The sequence below is a fragment of the Mustela nivalis genome (genome assembly GCF_964662115.1).
Source record: "Mustela nivalis genome assembly, chromosome: 4".
Classification (NCBI taxonomy): domain Eukaryota; kingdom Metazoa; phylum Chordata; class Mammalia; order Carnivora; family Mustelidae; genus Mustela; species Mustela nivalis.
The window spans coordinates 95,757,651-95,779,600 of NC_139023.1; the positions used below are offsets into that span (position 1 = coordinate 95,757,651).

Sequence of the window (21,950 nt, forward strand, 5' to 3'; positions counted from 1 at the left end):
TGAAGCATATTTGGTCATAATCCTCATAGTAAGCTTTAGCAACTATTTACAGATCTTTCTTTTCCTCCATTAGACTGTGTCGTTAGATTTCCTTCATGAAGAAAAAAAGGAGTCAGTGGCAACTTGCTAGAATCTTTACTCGTAATAAGCTATTGTCACCCTTACTTTTGAGGCAGCCAATCTTCTCAAATCCTTGGCCCATAGAAATAGTTTCCTGACTTTTTGTCTTCCACAATGCATAGAAAGGGCACCAAAATTAGGCCTACTTCTGGACAAAGCTGATGGAACTACAAACGGTTTATAGCCCAAGGAAATACACACCTTGACTGTCTAGAGTATGTTTTTGATATTCTTTTTGTTTTTTTAAGATTTTATTTATTTATTTGACAGACAGAGATCACAAGTAGGCAGAGAGGCAGGCAGAGAGAGAGAGGGAGGAAGCAGGCTCCCTGCTGAGCAGAGAGCCCCATGCGGGGCTCAATCCCAGCACCCTGAGACCATGACCTGAGCCTAAGGCAGAGGCTTTAACCCACTGAGCCACCCAGGTGCCCCTGTTTTTGATATTCTGATAAGGGATTAAGGTGCCAGTCATGAAAGGCCCCGTAGGTTCAGTTCTAAGAAGGACTTAAATATGCTAGGTCTGAGATTTTTCTGAATAAAATGATAGAGAGTTCCGTTACGCTTAAGGCTGATTCTTAGAAGATTTCTTCCTCGCCGTGTTCACAGTATCTGGTATTTTGGTTAGAGAAAATCAAATGTTTAACTTCATTTATGAGAAACAAACTCAATACTTTTAAAGGTTAACATTTTAATTGGAAACAGTTGATATGGCCCATTCAGTGGAAGCTCAGATAAGGAAAGTACAATAAACAGAATGAAATATCACACATAAGTTTCTGTATAAATCAACATGAAAAAATATTTGAAAAGGAAAAAGCAAACTACAAAATAAGAAGTACAGTGCATCCACTGTCAAATATTTTTTCTAAACTATGTAGTAATATTTTTGCAAATATTATTGTTTTTGTAATATAAAAACAAAATTAATATTAATGTTCAAAACATATTTACTGAATCACTTTGAGGTTGATTTGTATAAATAATTTCAGCAAATAAAATGTTTAATGAAAAACTGTGGTATACAATGTACTTGTCCAAAGAAAAAGTCTTGTAAGTTAAAGAACAAAGGTGTTTCTTCTAATTAACATAGGATTCAGAAAAACACTATTTATTACTACCAAAATAAAATGGATTTACTACGAAAAGTTCAAGTATCCAATGAAATCTCAAGAGGTGATCCAAAACTGTTTCTCAGTCATATTCAGAAAACCTAATATGTTTACTTGCTTGTTGAGTCTTCACAAGTCTAATCTTTTCAGCTTTGGTGATTAACTGTGGAGAAAGAAATTAGAAATTATAAGGTATTGGATACACAAAACAAAAAGATAATTATGAGTAAAAAAAGTTTCACAACTATCAGTTTGAATAAAATTGTTTTAAAAGAGAGAAAGGTAGACAAATGAGATAAATTAAGCTTAGCCCAAATCAATTACAGAGAGAACTGTTTAGGATTGTGGTTTATTAAGTATGATAGATTTTAAATCTTAGAATTACTAAAACATTCCCACTTCCCTTCCACATCACTGAGAATTAAAGCCTCTGCCTTAGGCTCAGGTTATGGTCTCAGGGTACTGGGATTGAGCCCTCCATCAGGCTCTCTGTTCGGCATGAAGCCTGCTTCCTCCTCTCTCTGCCTGCCTCTCTGCCAACTTGTGATCTCTGTCAAATAAATAAATAAATTCTTAAAAACAAACAAACAAAAAATCCCCAAACAAAACAAAACAAACAAACAAAAAACCCCCCAAAACCCAGCCACTCCATGCTGGCAAATTTTAAGCTTTTAGGCCTGGAGGAAAAGAAGGCTCAGAGAAGCCTGTCTAAAGTTTGGTCAGAAAGAGAGTCTTTGGGGCACCTGGCTGGCTGGCTCTGTGGGTTAAAGCCTCTGCCTTTGGCTCAGGTTATGATCCCAGGGTCCTGGGATGGAGCTCCACATCTGGTTGCCTGCTCAGCAGGGAGCCTGCTCCCCATCCGCCCTGCCTCTCTGCCTACTTGTGAACTCTGTCAAATAAATAAAAATCTTTTTAAAAAAGTACTTATTATTATACCCTTACATAAATACTTTAATATTTTATTTTCATTTTTAAAATTTTTAAAGAAGGTTTTATTATTTATTTATTTGAGAGAGCGCGCACGCACACATGCACATGAGAGCATGAGAGAGGGGAGGTTCAGAGGGAGAAGCAGACTCCCTGCTGAGCAGGGAGCCCATGCAGGACTTGCTCAGGGACTCCAGGATCATGACCTGAGCTAAAGGCAGTCCCTTAACCAACTGAGTCACCGAGGCACCCAACAAAAGATTTTACTTTTAAGCAATTTCTCCAATCTTAAAAAAAAATACAGATTCTAGTTAAGTACTCACTAGAGTTTCATTCAAGTGTTTGGTGACTGCGGCCACTGGCAGAGAGTCACTTTAATTTATTTAATTTTTTAGCTGATTAAACTAAGAGCCTATTCATCTGAGAAGTGAGTCAAAATATAAGTTATTTATAACTCTGCTCACAGATATAGTGAATTCTGTCTTTACCTGCTGAATATCTAACCACCAATAATTTGTACAGAAAAGAGCTTGGTGATAAAAACATTTCAAATATGCTTTACAAGATAAAGACAAATGAAAAAGATTCACTCTGTCTCCGGTAGCTGTTATCTAATTTTACTAATGTGCTCAGAGTGATAGGAAAGGCTACAAAGGCTTGGTTTAGCAAGAATGAGTGAGACCCTATCTGGCACATATTTCCTTCATCTTAGTGATCTTTTGTGAGAACCCACATTTGATTTTTACATGAAAAATACCATATGTAAAAACTAACTTCTTCCTTCACCTACTCCTGTTTTTGTCTTTTAATTTTGTATAAACTGATTGGGGCTTAGGAAACTGTCCCCAGTCTCCCCTGCATCATAAGCTGAAAATTAAGAAGCCAAATTTATTACCATTGCTGTTCTTTAATTCTATTTTGTACCAAGTAATGTAACATTACTGTATGCACAGTAATGTAAAGCTGTCATATGAGAAAAGTACTAATGTCATACTTTTGGTTGGCTGCTAAATTTTTTTCTAAATATTTATCTTCCTTTAATAAGGTGCTTACTCCCAGTATTCTTCCTTCTCTTCAAGGCTTCTGCAGTTTCTGCTGCCTGTGCATGGAAAGCTATGCCTTTGAAGTCTCCTGCTTGCTTGTTCTACTTTCCTAAGGTTTGTGTTCATGTCACTTTCAAGAATTTCCCAGACAACCTCACCTGATGGAAAGCTATCTCATGATACCCTTCGATTATTCTACACAGCACCTGTCATCACCTGACCTAAACTGGTCATATGCAAAGTTCATGAAACCAGGCATTTTGCTACTGTTGGCTCTATCTCCAGTTCCTAGAAGAGTGGGCAAAAAAAATGAGCAATCAAAAAATATTAATTAAATGAATTATCAAAAAAGTCAACTGACATACTAATTGCTTCCTCTGAAAAGTCCTGTACAATACACACTTTGTGTAGTACCTTATTTTCAAGTTGTGATAGAAGCCAACTAGCTACTTTCATAGTTTCAACTAGGATCCTGTACTATTTATGAAACAAATCATGCTAAGAAAAAGCTTGGTGGTACAACAGATAAATGAGATCAGAAAACAACTTTCCAAATGAGTAACAGAGCTACACATTATGTTCCAACACAATTTATAAAACTCCCTAGTCAGTGTTTATTTCCTTGCCTTGAATTAAGTTTATGAAGGTCAGATCTCTCAAGGAAACCAAATGACTAATTACTACTTTTAAAAACATATACAACTTAAATGAAACTTCACACCAATTAGAAGGATAACTATTATTTAACAAAGTGATTTCATTTTAGTTGTGAGCTCTGGATCAATGATTTGAACATTTAAATAATTTCAAGCAGGCTTTGAAATTAACACCTCATAGACCTGAAAGAGTCTCTGGGGCTGGGTGTGGGGGGTGTGAGAGAGACAAGGCCTTCCCATCTCTCAGTAAATTCAGTCTGTATTCATGCAAACAGAATTAACAAAGACCATTAGGAAACCTCCCCCCTAATAATCTTATATTCCAGTGAATCCTAGGCAATGCAACGCTGATGAAAAAGGACTAGATTTTTATATACTAAAACAAACAGAATTAGAATCCCAAATCAACAAACCTAAAATACAGGAAGGATGATGGTAAGTGCTAATGATTCATAGAAGAATGCGAAACTTTTCATATTTTTATCTCATCATAGGCATTTTAAAATTTTGGTAATAGTTATTAGTTTTTATGTGTCTTAATTTGTCCTAAGTACTTACAGATGTACTAATCTTTACACATTAATAATTTCTTTTATTTATTTGTTTTTAAAAATATTTTATTTCTTTATTTGTCAGAGAAAGAGCGAGAGAGGTAGAGTGTGTGCACACACGCATTCACAAGCAGGCAGAGGCAGAGAGAGAAGCAGGCTCCCCACTCAGCGAAAAGCCTTATGTAGGACTTGTAGCCTTATGATCCCACTGGGATCATGACCTGAGCTGAAGGCAGCACCTTCACGGACTAAGCCACCCAGGCATTCGCTAATAATTTGTTTTAAAAGAATAAACCTTACAGCTCACAAGCAACAGTAGTATGAAAAATAACTGTCATTTAAAGCAAAATTACTGATAGTTTTGCTTCAAATTATTTAATGTATTTAAATTTGCTTCACTTCTTGAGTATTCTAGAGAAAAATGAATAAAGCTTATCATTGCTATAGCAAACCTTAGGCATAAAGTTTCCCAATATTATCTGTGGAGGATCATAACTTTATAAACTACACTCTTGGGCCTCCTGTGCGGCTCAGTGGGTTAAAGCCTCTGCCTTCAGCTCAGGTCATGATCCGGGTCCTGGTATAGAGCCCCACATCAGGATCTCTGCTCAAAGGGGAGCCTGCTTCCCCCCTCCCTCTCTGACTACCTGTGATCTCTGTCTATCAAATATATATATATGAAATCTTTAATAACCCCCCCCCGCCAAAACCAAACACTCTCAAATACATCGTGTTTTACCATTAAGACAATCTTTAAATAATAATTTACAATTAAACTACAAAACACAGCAGCTAGAAATATTGTTTAAATTAAATTGCCACCACTGTTAGAATAAAGAAAGGAAAACAAGAAGAATCTAAATTATGTACCCTTATGGGTAAAATAACTCTAATTTATGTATTTCAAAGTCCAGAAAAACAAGTATTCTCTCACAATCTAAAATGCAGTAAATATCATATAAATCATTATTGTGTCTAGCAAAACCAAAGTTATTTTAAGGCTACACTTTCAGAGAACATTCAACTGAATGTTGAAGTTAGGTTACCGAAAAATGACAATGACAACAAAAACCGAAAAATGAATTACCTTCTCAGTGCCTCTTTTCTTTTCACGAGGCTGATTAAGTTTTGCCTGCCTATCTACCAAAATCTTCTGCCAATACCTTTGCTCATGGTCACCTTAAAAACAAACAAACACAATTATCACTTATACATATGAAGAAACATATTCAAGTCATTAATCACATTTCAGTAAAAAAAACTGTAGTTGTCTGATTATATTTAATACCACTTTATGCAAATTAGAATATGAAAATTAAACCAATTTTCCAAGAAAACTATGAAAATAGAATACAATCACCCTTCAGTAAGAATTACTTAAAAAGAAGAATCTATGAGTTTTTACCAGAAAGGATCTCAAGGTTCCAGCAGTGTTTCTTTTTAATTTCTGTATATGCGTTTATTACAGCTTGAGCATCCTCAGGAGTTTTAAATCTAGCATGGCACTCTGTATCCCCTTCTAGCAAATCAACATAAACAACTTCTGAGATTGCTTCCAATGTATCCTGCATTAAAATTTAGAAAGACTTTAAATAAATAATAAAATAAAGACTTTAAATAAATAATAAAAATGTTTCACAATAATCCTAAAATTATTCCCATGGTTGTGCCAGAATGTATGTAGTTTATAAGTCAGCCATATACAATTTAAAATGAGTAACTATCCTACATTAAACATTTCTTCTAAAATACATACAAATATTTTCTTTTAATGATTTTTTATTTTTAACGAATCTCTACTCCTCATATGGGGCTTGGACTCAAATTCCTAAGATCAACAGTCGTACACTCCACTGAATGAGCCAGCCAGGCACCGTAAAACACATGGATACTCTTAAAAACTGATCTGAACAAAAGTGGGAACTCTAATCATAACTTTCTTTTAATTAACCACAATCCTAAAATATTAACTAGAATGGGAACACTCCATAAGGACAACATATTTCTAGAGCAGAGTATCAAGTAATTTCTGCCAATCCCCAAACAAAAAAAAAGGTTGCAAATCTTGGTGTAGTTACAATAATGAATAGAATCAAAAACCAAAAAATCCACAATGGATTGGTGGACAAGGTGTTTACACTCATCTGTACAAAATCACTCATGACCTAAAATGTATGAAATAAACATTCAACTTTTTCGAATTCACGAAAAAAAACTTCCCTGGGAACCTACAAAAATCCTAGGTTCCGGAGCAGATCTATGGTAATATAGCTCAAAAGTTCATACTTTCTGATGAAATACCAAACAGGTCTCCTCTGAACTAGTAGTCAGGCAGCAAGGAATAGTTCTATCTATAATGCCTGCTGTGAGGGCAAATTAACAAGATTCCTGCATTTCTAATCATTTTTTCCCCAGCATGTTCTGAGGTGTAAACAATGCAATTATGCAGGAATGTTACATAAGTCTTCATTCATCAACTTCCATTCAGAAAGCTAACGAAATTACTGGAGGTTCCCAGCTTAAATAAAAGTGTTTTACCCATCTGGATTCCTTTCCTATTGACTCAAATTTCAAGCCACAAGGAATTTAGATTACTTTCATATATTGGTTTTTAAAGTCTGAATTACAGAAAAACCGGAGTAATATGTGAAAATATTATTTGATCATAAAATTAGAAAAGTTAGTTAATAATAAAGAATAAGCAGTAAAAACCTACAAAGCCAGGAACTAAGTCTTAACTCATCCCTACTATTAGCATACTGCCCATCAAAATAGGCACATAATAAATGATTGCTAATTTAATGAAAAAATAAGATAACCGAAGAGAAATATACTTGCCAATTCTTCCCATTTCTCTATATACTCTAGTACTCAATTTAAACAGAACACAAGACAAATAACTGGTATCAAGTTGATGAAATCTGAATGTGTTAAATGGTAATAGTAAGTTTTGTAACTGATTTATCAGATAGATTACTATAATTCAAAAGGTATTTATGATATACACATTATAACTTTGGCTAATCTCTGGACTAAAAACCCTTCTTTAAAAGACAAATTAGACTGGTAATCACAAGGGCAAGTCAGACAGCAATAACCACCATGTAACTCAGTTTTTGTTCCAGGAAAATAAAAGCAACTGCTAACCTGTTTTTATGATTTTGATGATAATAAATGAAGAATGTTTGATATACTTACTATTTAGATAATAGAAAAATTTTTGATGAATATAAAGTCTATGACAATTATTCCAAATAGCAAACTTTGCCTAATTTTACTTTTAAATCTTTTGCAACTTAACTAGCCACAGCATCATTTACATCCTCAATTTTTAAGCCTTCTGACCTGAAATTCTATATTGCTACCATACTCTGAAATTCAAGTTGGTAATACCAACTTGGGATTTGCCAAATACCTCATCAATATTGTAAACAGAAACTAAATTTATGTGTTAGTGATAAGGATGTTACAGGATAGAAACAGGATTCCAGATAAAGAGTGTTTACAAGATAATTACAGTGAGCAACCTCATTTATGCAAGTTAAAAACTGTGACTAGTAAGAGTCTATGTAAAATGTAAACATACTACACGATGATGCATGGCAGTGTAACAATTTCAAATATATCTGCTATGCCAAAGGACATTTTACACAGAATTTGTCAATAAGAAAAAAATATTGTGTTGGTACAGAAAGGCTTTCAAAAATAAAATACAAGCTTTGCGCAGTGGCAGTATCATAGCCAATGAGGTTTATCCAAGTCGCGATTATTGCTCATTCAAAAATAAAGTACAGAAGTAAAAAAAGACTGCAGAGCAGTAGATATAATAATTTGTAAATTACATAAAACATTGCATACGTATGCAAAATTTTTGTAGCTTTTCAATATATTTTAACTCTCCTGTAACTGTTTCACATTTTTAAAACAGCCCAGACTGAAAGTAATAACAACATTAAAAAAAATAAAATTAACAAACGTTCTTTTCTCCAGAAAAATTCTGCATTTCTCCCAGGAAAAAATTTCAATTTCCAAGAAGACTAATAGACAAAAAGAGTTTATGTTAAGTTAAAAATAAGCATGTTTATAACTCTTTTATATGAAAATAGTTCTGACTTTTTTTAGATCACAAAATCTTTCAGAACCTACTGAAAGCTAAGAGCTCCAATGAAAACAAACTACAAACTCTCTAGTTTGCTTCAAAAATCAAATAATAGCAGATGATTAAAAGTTAAAATAATTTCAGATGAACTGTAATGTTGAACAAATCTTTAAAAGGTTTGGCAGGAAGTATTTTCTAAAACCCCTTTTCTCTGAAAACAAACAATGTCCCCTAAAGAAATAATATTATGACAGCATCTTACTATTTTTATTCTTAAAAGAATATTAAGAACTTAAAAAGTTATAATGTCTACAGTAAGGATTGCTCATTCAGCTATACAATAATCAACCATTAAGGGCACCAAGAAAAATAAGCACAAAGTGCAGTTCTATAGAAGGATGTTTCAACTTTACTCATTGCAAATCTAATCCATTGAAGAATTTCAATTTCAGACTTCAGATTTTGCTTCAAGTCAAACACAAGAGTTACTGTGGAATCAAATCCTCCAAGTATTATTCCACATAGGAATATATTCTATTTTGATTTGCTTTGTTTTCTATAATGCAAAACATTTTCACAGGGGTACATTTTAAAGAGGAAAGAACAACAACTACCCTTGACACACAAAAGCATTACCCTGACTTGTTTCCTGCCAGGTAGAGGCTCAGTGCTAACGATCTTCACAATCACGCCACTCACAAACTGTGGTCCTGCTGCATTAACCTTTTCCTGAGGACAACCCTCTTCACTGTTTGCTGTTGATTTGAAAAGGAAAGACCAGAAATAAGCCTCTTACACTTAATTTAATACTTAGTATGCCCACTTGAAAACAACAATGATTTCTTAGGCTGATTTAAATAATTTAAATTTACTTAATTTAAATTTAACTGTAAAGTAATTAGGGTAATTGCCATACTGCTTATTGCAGACTACCACGAAATAAAATACCAAAACTTTTATCACTCTAATTGCAAAGTGCTTTTAGAGGAACACTTGTAAAACCTTAAACAAACAAAAAACCCCGCCCCCTTTCCCTTACCTGAATAAAGTACTTTACTTAATAAAGAAATAAAAAGAGAACACATAAAATAATCTATAAACATTATGATTAAAATGTGAAAATTTGTATTTTCAACTTATAAGAATTCAAACTATATCTTAATATATTAGGATAAAATTACAGATGAGAAATTACAATTATTGCTGTTACAAACTAGCCCAATTCATAAACTAGTTACTCATTACTAAATCTGATTAAGAATGCAAATTTAAATCATTAAGAAAGATTTTTAGTCATCTCTACACCCAATGTAGGTCTCAAACACATGATCCTGAGATCAAGAGTGGCATGATCTTGTGGGCCAGCCAGGGGCCCCAAAAAACCAGATTTTATAACAACCACTTCAAATATTCTTATGAAAAGCTTAAACAGCACATTTGGACACAACAAATCAGTAATTGTTCTAATAATTACCACTGCATTTTTAAGTTTTAAAAGATTAAGATTTAGCCTATAATAAATCAGAATTAGTATGTTAGTATATAAATACAATATAATGCTACAAAAACTATCATAGTGCTTGTTTACTTTTTTCATTTTTTATCTCAGATGTAGTAGGTACTCCGTTTATTTCCATTTTTGACTCCAACTTTATCTGGGATATTGTTTTTTTTAAGGAAGCCATGCTGGCCTTTTGCAGTGCTAAATACTCTTTTTTCAAATCCATCCATTCGCTCCTGTAATGAAAAGAATGTACTTTTGAAGTAGTGAACAGAGATGAGCAAATAAAAATATCTAAATATATATTCAGTGTCTTGTAACCACTCCTAACTTTTCCTTCTTTAAAACACATAACATTCAAATTACTTCTTGAGTTCCAAGTGATCCAGGAAATATGAAAAGGGGAGTTTTCCCTGATCCAACATTCAGATTAAATGTTTTAAATTTGGCAATTTTAATTCTTGACTATGCTTCCAATGTTTTTATTTATGAAAATAAAAGCTTTGAATTAATTAAACAACAACAATTTGTCATCTCTGAGGGAATAATGGCTGATTATAATTTAAAGAGTATTTGTTAAACTGGTTCCAATTTGAGAGATAACAATCCTTAGTATTTACTTGAATCAAAAGGAATTTCTAAGAAGAAAAAAACACCCCATGGAAGCATTTTATTTATTTACATACATTTAACATGTAGATGTTTCTTCAAACAGCTAGAGCTCCTCCAGATAGAAACACAATGCCTCTCCAAGGCTCCACAGGAGCACTCATTGTTACTCTAATCTATGCCATCAAACAAGCAGATAGGGGATTTTTTTTTTTTTTTAAAAAGAGGAGGATATCTGGTGGTAATGGTCTTAGCAGTTATTATTGACATCTGTATACTTCAAAAAAAAAAAAAAAAAAAAAAGTATCCAGACCCACCCAGGATCATACATTCCCTGAGAGCTGATACATTAGAATAACAAAAACCTCTTGTAATGATTCTCCGAGATAAAAAGGCAAAAGGAATTCAGCAGTTAAGAATAGTATAAATACAAGTGCCTGAAGTCCTTGCCTTTTAACCTTCAAGAGGATAGTTGCGGCCAGAGTACAAGCCTGGAAAACTAGGAAACACTTTCCTCTCAAAGGTATAGTACTTTACATTTTTTTTTCTCTTGGCTTTCATTCCCTCATTGAATTGGACTCCCTTTAACTTTAACATGGAAATACTTTCTTTTATTTTTAAAATAGTAAGTGCTTCCATGTTTTAGTAGAAGTGAACCCAAATTATGCCTCCGAATGTAATACGGCAAACTGGTTAATTTTATATGAGTCCAAGGGGATTCCCCTCTGCTTTAACATGGGGGTACCTGCTGTGTAAAACAAAAAGTAAGTGCTTCCATGTTTCAGTGGAGGTGTCTCCAAACGGACATAATTTTAAAACCTTACTTTACAGGTTCAGGATTCACATTTTTTTCAAGACCGGGCTCCCCACCACTTAAACGTGGATGTACTTGCTTTGAAACTAAAAAAGTAAGTGCTTCCATGTTTTAGTGATGGTAAGTCTTACTTTTGCATTTTTTGTATTTAGGGAAAACTTCATGGACTTGCCTATCTGTGGGTATATTTAAACTGTTTAAGTCTGTTAAGGAATGCCCTCTACTTTAACATGGAGGCACTTGCTGTGACATGGTAAAAATAAGTGCTTCCATGTTTTAGTGTGGTGGTTCCTTTTTAATCCTCAATTGCGTTGAATCTATAATCTGCAGATCTTGGCTACATGCCATGACTGTTGCTAATATGCAACTCTGTTAAATACAAATTGGAATTGCACTTTAGCAATGGTGATGGAGAGCGTCAATTTTCAACAGAACTGTAATCTCCTTACTTTGAAAGGACTCTTAATGGTATAACCTCTTCTCCCATTTTGTGCCTCTCTTTATGTTTCTTCTTATGCTTCCTTTTTGCTTTTAAAAGGGATCCATCTTTCACATCTCCGGTATCCTTCTCCTCTTCAGTAGAGACTTCCAAGTCTTAAAATAGAAAATAAACATAGACATAAGTAAGTTTAAGAAAACAACTTTTCCTTTTGGTCATTTACACCTTATGGCTTCTGGTACCTTTGTTCTCTTTGGAAGTTTCTGTATCTTTTTTAATGTTGTCTTTCTGATTTGTTTTCTTTACTTTTGGTTTGGGAGTTGGGTATTCTGCTTCAGAGTTACTTCTCTTCCTCTTCCCTGTTCTGACTACAGGTAAGCCGGAAACTTCCTGTCTTTCCTGTCTTTCCCGTTTTTTCTTTTTTTTTGAGGGCGGCTTTTGAGGTTCAGTTGTCTCTACTTCTGATCCCTCAGACGTTGTCCTAGATCTTTTCATTTTACTGTCACTCTCCTTAGTTGTGTCCATATTTGACTCTTTGGTCTGCATATTGTCTTCCTTCTTAATTCGGCCTTTCTTCTTCTTCTTCTTTTTCTTTTCTTCTGTAATAATATTATCATTACTTAATTACTTAATAATATCATTACGTTTACCTAATTATTAATGTTTAAACTTAATTACCTGATCCACTAAGCTCAGGAATAGGCTTATTTTTTACTGTCTTAGGAAATATACCCGGTTTTCTTGGTGCTTCTTCTGGTGGGTTGTTAAGAAACTGAAAAAATCAATACATTAAAGCCTTTTAATTTTGTTACTATTTAAAACAATTGCTAATTTTTTTGCCTTTCTTTTTTAGGTTCTGGACCTACCTCAATAGCTTTTGCTGCTTGTTCTTTTGTTTCAAATTCCACAAAGGCAAATCCCTTTGGATCTCCAGTAGATTTATAATGTGGTATGCTTATATAAACAACATTGCCACATTTCCCAAATACTCTTTCAATCCAGCTGTGATTAACATTTTTGGGAAGTAATTCCTGTTGTAAATTAGAAGCAATATTACATACAAATACTGTCTCGAGGTCAATAAATTTTTTCACTCCTAATAAAAAATGTTTGTCATTTGTGATCTCTAGCTTTGAGCTTTTCTTACCACATACACTGTCCGTTCATCCTCGTCCTTTGGTCTTTCACCCAGTGGCTTTTTTCTCCTTATTCTGGTGCCTTCTAAGTCCAGCTTTGAAATTGAGTATATGAGGTTAATAATAAACTAATTTATTGGTAAATTAAGTTTTAACAATTTTTAACTTACCTCTACAATAGATGAACAATTCTTACCTCTACAACAGATGAACTTTTTAGTGCTCTGGCTATTAACTTTCCATCTGTGGTCAATTTTTTCATTTTGTTGAAAGACACGAGGAGTGATATGTCAACATCTAACAAGTGAATTGTAAATATAAATAAATACTAAACTGGGGGTAAAATGTATTTATGTAGTCAAAACTGCCTTTATGATTAAAAATTTATATTTATATATTTATATTATAATTTAAAAGTTTTTTGAATTGCTCTCCATAAAATGCTTTGTATGAATTAAACTTAGGGATGAATTAAACACCGAGTAACTTCTTAGCCCAGTGTTGGGCTCAAATCTTGACCTAGCAGTGTCAGTTGCTATACCTGAGCTTGCCAAAAGCTCCGTCACAAAAATTTAACTGAGCTTCTTTTCACGTGTACATTTCCACGGTTTTTATGTACTCTACCCCTAAATGATATGTGGTACTACCATACTATGTACTATTTAACTGACATAGTTCATATTTTGTACATTGTCTTACGTTCCACTGTATATAGTGAAGGCAAGTAAACTTACAACCATCTCTGGACTTCTCTATTTGCTCTCGAAGAAATCTATCCTTGTGAAGATTTGCATCTCCAAACCAGAAGTCTACTTGCTTAGCAATATCTGCAAGCACTTGCTTAACTCGTGACCTTTTCTTTTTTTCTACTTCTTTTTTCTTTTCAGTACTTTCTTCCATTGATTTCTCTTGATTTCCACTTTCAGTTTCCATTCCTGTTAATTGAAAAGAAAAAGGCCAATATTTAAATCTCACGTGATAATTCAGGTTGGTATTTAAATTGCCCGAGGGCTCAACGAAGTTGGCTGGCTGAGGACAAAATCTGGGGTAACACAAAATTTTTCAGTGGCCTAGTGGTTTTTAAATTTTGATCAAATTTAGTCTCTTACCTATTTGCTTTTCATTGCCCTTTGTTTTTACTTTTAAAATTTTTAACCTCCTACATAAATCCTAGCTTTACTTTTTAATGCACTTTATCTCTGCAAACTCAAAGGTGTTTTAAATACAGTATTCAGGGGCCCCTGGGTGGCTCAGTCCCTAAGCCCATGAGCAGTGGGAGGGGCGGAGGGAGTAGCTTGCTTCCCACTTAGCAAAAAGCATCAAGACCTAAAAGCCACCTACAAGCTCCAAGGTTTTATTTAAGTAAACTCAAAGTGCGCCTTGCATTTACAACAACCCCAAGATAAGTCCCACGCTCTACTGAGGCAGCCAGGTGCCCTTAACTTCATTTCTGTTAACTAGAAACAATTCAAATGGTAAGCTAGAGGACTGGCTTTTTCTTTTCCATGGAACCTTCCCTTTCCAATGTTTTATTTCCTGGACAGCAATTCCCAAGCCCTTCCTTCCTTAACCTTGCATGCCTCTTTGTTCCCTCAGCTCCAGCGATAATGGTGTTTGGCTTTTCCTAAAATTTGGCTTGCCAATCTTCAACTGAGAGCCTTCTGGATTTGCTGTTTTCACTTACGCCTAAATAACATGGCTTACTCCCCCACTGGCTGACGTCTTATTCAGGTGTCCCCTCCGTGAAGTCTCCTACCATAGTCATATTTAAAACTGCAAATTTCCAGACAAATTTGCCTTCTTTTTTTCCCATTGCACTTATTAGACAGTTTTATTCTTTTTCCTTCCTAGAATTTAGTATTAATGAAATCAGGCTTCTGTTCTGTTTATGATGCATTGCCATTCCAGGGCACAGAAGAGTCGCTCAAAAATTTATTGAATAATTGTGTCATCTTCATTGCATTGCTAGAGCAAAAATAAGCAAATGAGCAAAGCCTTAACATAGGGCATGGGATGGTGCGGGCCTGTCTGAAAAAAACACCTAAACATGGTTTTCCCATACTATATTTCCCAGGCTCCCGTGATATGGTATTCTTGGACACAGGAGAGTTAAGATGTACAGGGAGTTTTTCTCCGACTCTTCTGTTGCACCCCGGTGGGAGCCACTCTTAGGTGGTATGAAGGCCTTGGACCTATGCAACAAGAATGACACTGGAGATAGGTGGGAAACAGGGGCTAAGGCTTTTACATATCAAGGTGACCTAAAATACTTGGGTCCTTATCACACATGCTGTGATAGGTAAGGGGGGGAAAAGTAGATGTAGATTAATTGCGGAGTTTGGTTAAGTGCTGGGTCTGGGACTCCAGATGACATGAAGATGCCGTCCCTATTATCCCTTCTGCCTTTTTTTTTCTTTTTAAACATTTTATTTGTCACATTCATCAAGGAGAGAGAGAGGGTGCGCACACACAAAAGCAGGGAGAATGGGCAGGCAGAGGGAGAAGCAGCCTCTCAGCTGAGCAAGGAGCCTGATAGGGAACTTGATTCCAGGACTCTGGGATCATGACCGGAGCAGAAGGCCCTCCCTGGACCCACTGAACCACCCAGGGGTTCTAATATCAAAGCCTATTTGTATCTGTTCACCCTGTCAGTCAGAATCAGTTACTCCAGCAGCAACCCTGCAGAGATTAACAGAAAATGTTTCAAAGCGACATCCAGTTAAGAGAGTACAAAGCCATTAAGGCATTTTACTTCAAAACTTCAACTAAACATGCAGTGTCACCAAAACCAACCAAAGAGTATTTTGGCACTTTAAAAACAGGCTGCAGTAGATTAACTAAGTGCCAATTTTGAAAATATGCAAGTAAAGACACATTTATTGAGATGCATATAAAATGGAGCTACTCGTCTGAATTAATCACTCAAAAAAACAATTAGGTGTCATTTAGTGCTGCATAACCACATTCCTCACCCCATATTCTCCCTTTAACCCATCCTGTCAGGCTTTCCTTTCTAACATTTCTAGGGAAACTAAAAACAGTGATCTCCACTGACTACTGGACCTCTCAGCAGCAACTGCAGTTAAACTCTCTCCAGTGAAGACATTTTCATTTGGCTTCCAGGAGAGTTCCCCTCCTTCTCAATTTCCTTTTCTGGACCATTCTACTTTGCTCTACCCTTATAAGCTCCCCACAATTGCATTCAGTCCTGGGCTCCCTTCTTAACTCCACAAATATCTTTTCTGAGAGTCTCCGGCTTTAAGCTTCTCAGCTACATGCTGATGTTTCATGAACCTGTATTTCCCAGTGCTGACTTCTCCCATTAGCTCCCCCCATTCCAATACTCAATTGTCCATTTGACATCTCCACTTATTTACCTTAAGTATTTCTTTTATAAGAAAATGACAAAATTGAACCCTCAAATTTAACAAACCTCTTTTTCCCTTGTTGTCCCATCTCAGAACACAACCAATCACAATATTGCTGAGCCCAAAATTCTGAAATCCTTTTCCTCATACGCCACAACAAATCCAGGAGCACTTTTGTTAGCTCTGCCTTTATAAAATCTATTCTGAATAAGAATATTTTTTATTTCTTTTATTACAACCTCTTGGTCCACACTATTATTGTGTCTTGCCTGAACTACTGCAAGAACAGTGTAACTTGTGCTTGTGTCTACTCTTCTTCCATTATCATCAAATCTCCAGAAAGTAGTCAGAATAATCATTAAATATGTAAACCAGGGCATGTCAATCCCTGGGACAAAATCCTTCAAAGATTTCTTATCATACTCAAAATCCAAGTCCTTACTCTGGTCTATTGGGCACTATTCCATCTGGCCTTACAATTCTTCCCAACAGGCTCACTCTAACTATGATATACTATTCCTTAAACATGCTAAGGCCATTCCCATTTCAAGGCCTTCATTCTCGCAGTTCTCTTTACCCTCTCGGCTACATCTGTAGGGATTACTTCTCTGTTCATTCAGGTCTCCATAAATGTCATTTTCTCAAAGAGGCCTTTCTTTCACTCAATCTAAAACATTTCTGCCCTGACAATCTTAACTCTACCCATTCCTGTCACCACTTTGTATCCTACCTGTAATTATAATTTTACTGTCTAACACACTAGAATGCAAAAACCACGAAGGCAAGTACTTTAGCTTGATCCACAACCAAAACATTTGCTAAATAATGTATTTAAAAGGATCTCATACAGCAAAGTGTTATGCATTTCAAGTTTTTTTTTTTTTTGAGATTTTATATCTTCATTTGGGAGAGAGAAAGAGTGCACAAGTAGGGGGGAGGGGCAGAGAGAGAAGCAGATTCCCTGCTGAGCCCTTGGCTCCACTTGGGGTTTGTTCCCAGATGGAGGTTCACGACCTGAGCAGAAGGCTGACCATCTGAGCCACCTAGGCACCCTAGCATTTCAAGTTCTTTCGAAAGACGTAGGTTTATAAATAAAATAAAATGGAAGCTACAAATTATCAATACAGCAAGATCCAGTGCTAACTTTTCCTTTTACAAAAACTCCAAATCATAAAGGACAGACTACCAGCTTTCCAATTCCTTTCCTTGTTAGAACCGCCATCTAAGGAAATAGAGGATGGAACTGCAGAAGTGCAGAAAGTAAAAATTTTCCTGAAATCAGTTTTTTCATCATTCTCATCTCAGAGACTTTCCTTCATAGCCTCAGCTAAGGATTATTTTTGTGACTTGGAAAATTAAGTTCTAAAACTCTTGCCTCGTGTACCTAACATGTTTGCAATTTGTGATTTTAAGAAATATATTCTGTAGATAATCAAATATACCTCCATACATATATAAGAGGAAGATACTGATTAACACAAAGCAACAAGATATAGCACAATTTAACTTTCCAATGCAAAGGCTGTGGGGGGTGGGGAAGTCAGGAAGTTAACTTTTGTTAGTAAAGATTCTCTAAGTCTACTTTCTCACACACTTGATAAAATGTAACATTATTACCATTTTATCATTTATCAATCTGTCACTAAGTCCTACCAATTCAACTTCTGGAATGGCTTTTATCTCCTTCCAGTATTTTCCACAACTGTCACTGTAATATGGGAATAGTTTTTAAACATTTCTAGAGGTCGTTTATCCTTCTCATAAGCTATGTAACTTGTCTAAAACACAGATCTAATTTTATGATTTTAATGTTAAAACTTTCAAGATTAAAAATTCCTCAGCGCCTATTTATAACATAATATGTAAGTCTAAAAAACAGATCAAGGACATCTAACTGGCTTTTAAACAGGGGCCTTATTTATTTTCTAAAGATCTTATTTATTTATTTGACAGAGAGCTCACAAGTAGGAAGAGCAGCAGGCGGTGGGGAGAAGCAGGCTCCCGGGCTCCCCGCTGAGCAGAGAGACCAAAGCCAGCCCTATCCTAGGACCTGAGCCACCCAGGCGCCCCTAAACAGGGGCTTTAAAGAAATAATAAAAGTACTGTGTAAAAATGCCAGTTACTAGTTACTTTACATATAGTTTTAAATCCTCACAATTACAATTAGGTGGTGTCTTCTAACTTTTTTTTTTTTTTTTTTTAACAGAGACTTAAAGATTAAGTGAACTGGACAAAACTAGCTGAGTTAAAAACAAGCTCAGGTAAGCAAATAAACTCTGGTAAGTTTGACTCCCTCATATTTGCCTACCTTTTAGTAGAACCTTTTACAGCCTGTCATGATGCATTCTATGTTCTGACTCAGATATTCTCAACCTAAAGTCCATGGAATTTTGGGTGAGTTTCAAACATTCCTGTGAATTCTGTGAAACTGTTAAAAGATAAATTTTAAACAAAGGCATTTAAATATAAATTGATTTAAAATGAATACATGTCAGATATTTTATTTAAGTAATTAATCATGGAACTAGTTTAAGTGTTGCAAACTAGTTTGGGGAGGGGGCACTTAGCTTGCTCAGTCAGTAGAACATGAGACTCAGTCCCAGGGCAGTGAGTTCAAGACCCAAAATGGGTGTGAGGCCTAGTTAAAATAAATAATTAATAATTTAAAAAATATTCCATTAAAAAACTATCAAGAACACTGAAAGAAATTCGTTAATAGGTGCAAAACTGGCTAGAGCAATAACTGCAAAATTAATTAATTTCAAGACTACTTTCCATTATAATCATTTCCCACAACTTACACAAATGTAAAGTAACTCAAAGACAATGAAAGAGATAAGCTGAAAGAGTGAGCTAGACAAGATATCCAGTATCTCGTGTTTTGGCCGTTTCAAGGTGTTTCACAATTTCCCAACAAAATTACATGTATAATGTCTTGACATGTGTATGCACCTTCCTGGGAAGCTCATCCACAGCCTTCATCATTTTTAGAGGAAATGATGTGTCAAAAACGTTAAGTCATTGTTCTAGTCATGGCTGACTAGAACGGTACCAGAACACCCTTGCCTGTATGCCTTTGCTTTTTTGAAGGTCTTGTCTTACTTGCCTTAAAAACCTCTATTCAATTTTCAAGGCCCACGTGAAGTGGCATCTTACATGGAGCTTTCCACCACGTCTCCCCTAATTTGTCTCCTTATCCATTTTCCCTCAGGCACATTTTTTGGGGCGCTCAGTACACTCCACTTGACACTTAAAATTTGTTAGCTCCCTTCCGTACCTGGATTTTCGATTCTCTGATGACAAAAACTAGAATCCTGAAAAAGAAAATGACTAACTGTAGAACAAGTCCTCACATTCGCTATCTTTTGGCCGCCAAGGCTCAGATCAACGAAGGCAATTTCACCCTGGCCTGCGGCCGACCTGGGCACCCATCCTTTCCCAAAGGGGCCGCCAAAAGCCGGGCGGGCCCCCAATCTCCCATCGCCGGACAATACGCGCCCCCAACCTCTGAAAACTGGAATTACAAGGGCTGCCAAAGGACTTCTGCGCGTGCGCATAGAGAACTAGGCCAAGCAAACTGATGGGTTTGTGGGAGGGGACGAAGTAAAAGGGACGAAAGATGATAAAATGAACTGGGTTAGAAAGGACTCAGAGGAACTGAAACCTCAGTCAACCCTTGGGACACTATCTACGGTCTACCTGAAACTTACTCGGTTCAATTCCCCAAATACGGGGCCGGTGATTCCGTCCTTCACCTTTGTCGCCTCCAGATGCTTATAGTCCTGATTTCCGCGTCATAGGGTGAGCGACACCGTTCTCCGGCACGCCTAGGAAAAGACCAGCACGGAGACTGTGCGTCCGTCGTTTACGTCACAGGCGTGAGCTGGCGCAGAGGGCGGTGCGTCGGATTACCCGGCTGACCAAATAGGCTGGCAGACAGTGAAAAGTTTTGATTGGCGGTTTAAAAACGCCGGTTCTGGTGGGCGGGCTGAGAGGTGGGTCCTGATCTGGTGTGGTCCCCGCTTGATGACGTCACGGACTTTCGCCGGGGAAATTCGAAAGTGGATTTTATGGACAGGTGAAGTCAGTTGTTTCCCCCGGGTGAGGGTGGCTAGGGAAAGGGATTTGAGCGAGAGGTGGCGTCGCAATTTAGGGCAAAAGGTTGAAAGAATCTATTCCGCCAGAAGCGGACCGTTGCTGGTGCTATATGGAACCAGGTTTGGATAGTGGCAGTCACAGCCTGCTTGGAATCTCTGTTAAATTGTGCCCTCGTCTTTACCGCTTTCCCCAGCCTCTGCTTTGCAGTTCCAGCGTAAGTGTAAAGACCAGAGAGGGTTTTGGTTTTTGCATTTAGGACTGACAGAGGATTAAGTCTCTGTGCCTTTTGGTTACATATTATCATGGTAATTATTTCGGCAAATGAAATGTGGGCTTGTCTTATTTTGGATGAATGGCTACTTAACAGGATCTTGGATTGGAGACTCTGGAACTTTTAAATCTATGAACCGTTTAGAGATTCTAAAGGTCCTGCTTGTTCCCAAACAAAAAGACCAAAAACATCTCATAGTTAAAAGGAGGAATGACTCATATATTATTGAGAACACCGAATTTTATATATGAATGTATAAAGCAACGTAAGGACGTATGGGAATATTTATGTTGGGGGGGATATGTGTGCGTGTTTGTGGTTATATAATTACCAGAGCATCTGAGGTCTCCATACTGCCTTAAAAACTTTGTACATTAAACTTTTACATGTTGGAGGTGGGTCAGCAACACTTGATGTGGCTAGATGAAGACGTTCAGAAAATTTTTTTATATTTGCACTTCACTTAAATACGTCATTTGTTAGCTAATGCCGTATTTCCTAGTTGATGTAAAAAAAGGGCGGGGGGCTGTTGACTCTACTTCGAATGTAGGAATTAGGCCTCTTCTAAATATTTAAAAATGAAGTTAGCCTTTTTTTAAAAGCTTGTCTTTGTTTTGTTATAATCTAATTTACCACTTACGAGGGTATTGATCTTCACAGTCCCTTTTAAATTGTAAGTCCTGAAGTATTAACTCTAATTTAGGAAAACAATGGGGAATTTATCTTGCAGTTCCTAAATAGATTATAAGTAAACTTAAATTAGTAAACACTGGATTACTCATCTGTATTTTGTGGTGATAATATTTACTCTTCAGGATTCTGAGAGTGACAAATATGTATATAATATAGTCCAATTTTTGCCTGACATGCTAGGTACTCAATAAATAGTCCTGTCATATTTGTGAGTTGGAGCACCAGAATTTAGACTACTTAGTTTTAAAAATTTCTCATTCATCTTCTTCTTTTTTTTTTAAAAAGAAAACTCTATGCCCTCCATGGAGCTTGAACTCATGGCCTGGAAATCAAGAGTTGCATGCTCTGGCGACTGAGCCAGCCAGGGGCCTCTAGGCTACTTAGTTTGAATTCTGAATCTGCCATTTACTTATTTTGTGTTCTTGAGCAAATTACTTACTATTATGTACCTAAGTTTCCTTTCTTATAAAATAAATGTAAAAAATAGTATCTATACCATAAAATTGTGAGCATTTA

At 36.0% G+C, this 21,950-nt stretch overlaps 2 protein-coding genes across 11 annotated transcripts in view; one reads left to right on the forward strand and one right to left on the reverse strand.

The window, feature by feature from the left end:
• Positions 1–791: 791 nt before the first annotated feature.
• LARP7 (La ribonucleoprotein 7, transcriptional regulator) lies at positions 792–20,313 on the reverse strand. Of its 7 annotated transcripts, none has more exons than XM_082728751.1 (14): positions 20,083–20,310; positions 18,681–18,800; positions 13,739–13,939; positions 13,201–13,301; positions 13,016–13,099; positions 12,735–12,899; positions 12,547–12,640; positions 12,111–12,467; positions 11,879–12,023; positions 10,094–10,242; positions 9,142–9,260; positions 5,812–5,971; positions 5,494–5,585; positions 792–1,392 (listed from the first exon to the last, which is right to left on the reverse strand). In XM_082728751.1, exons 3-14 carry the CDS (start codon positions 13,935–13,937, stop codon positions 1,312–1,314), a joined length of 1,746 nt encoding a protein of 581 aa, XP_082584877.1. In that variant the 5' UTR covers positions 13,938–13,939; positions 18,681–18,800; positions 20,083–20,310; the 3' UTR covers positions 792–1,311. The 7 variants fall into 7 exon arrangements, with proteins under 7 accessions (XP_082584877.1, XP_082584880.1, XP_082584876.1 ...); XM_082728754.1 differs by having other exon boundaries at positions 12,111–12,464; positions 20,083–20,269; XM_082728750.1 differs by lacking the exon at positions 18,681–18,800 and having other exon boundaries at positions 20,083–20,313.
• ZGRF1 (zinc finger GRF-type containing 1) overlaps positions 20,263–21,950 on the forward strand; it is an 81,758-nt gene continuing 80,070 nt past the window's right edge. The window contains exon 1 of one of the 4 annotated variants that reach the window (XM_082728745.1): positions 20,263–20,450. The gene's annotated coding sequence lies outside the window, so the exon portion shown is untranslated. Of the gene's footprint in view, positions 20,685–21,950 lie in introns of all 4 variants that reach the window. The other 3 variants (XM_082728746.1, XM_082728747.1, XM_082728744.1) reach the window with 3 other exon arrangements.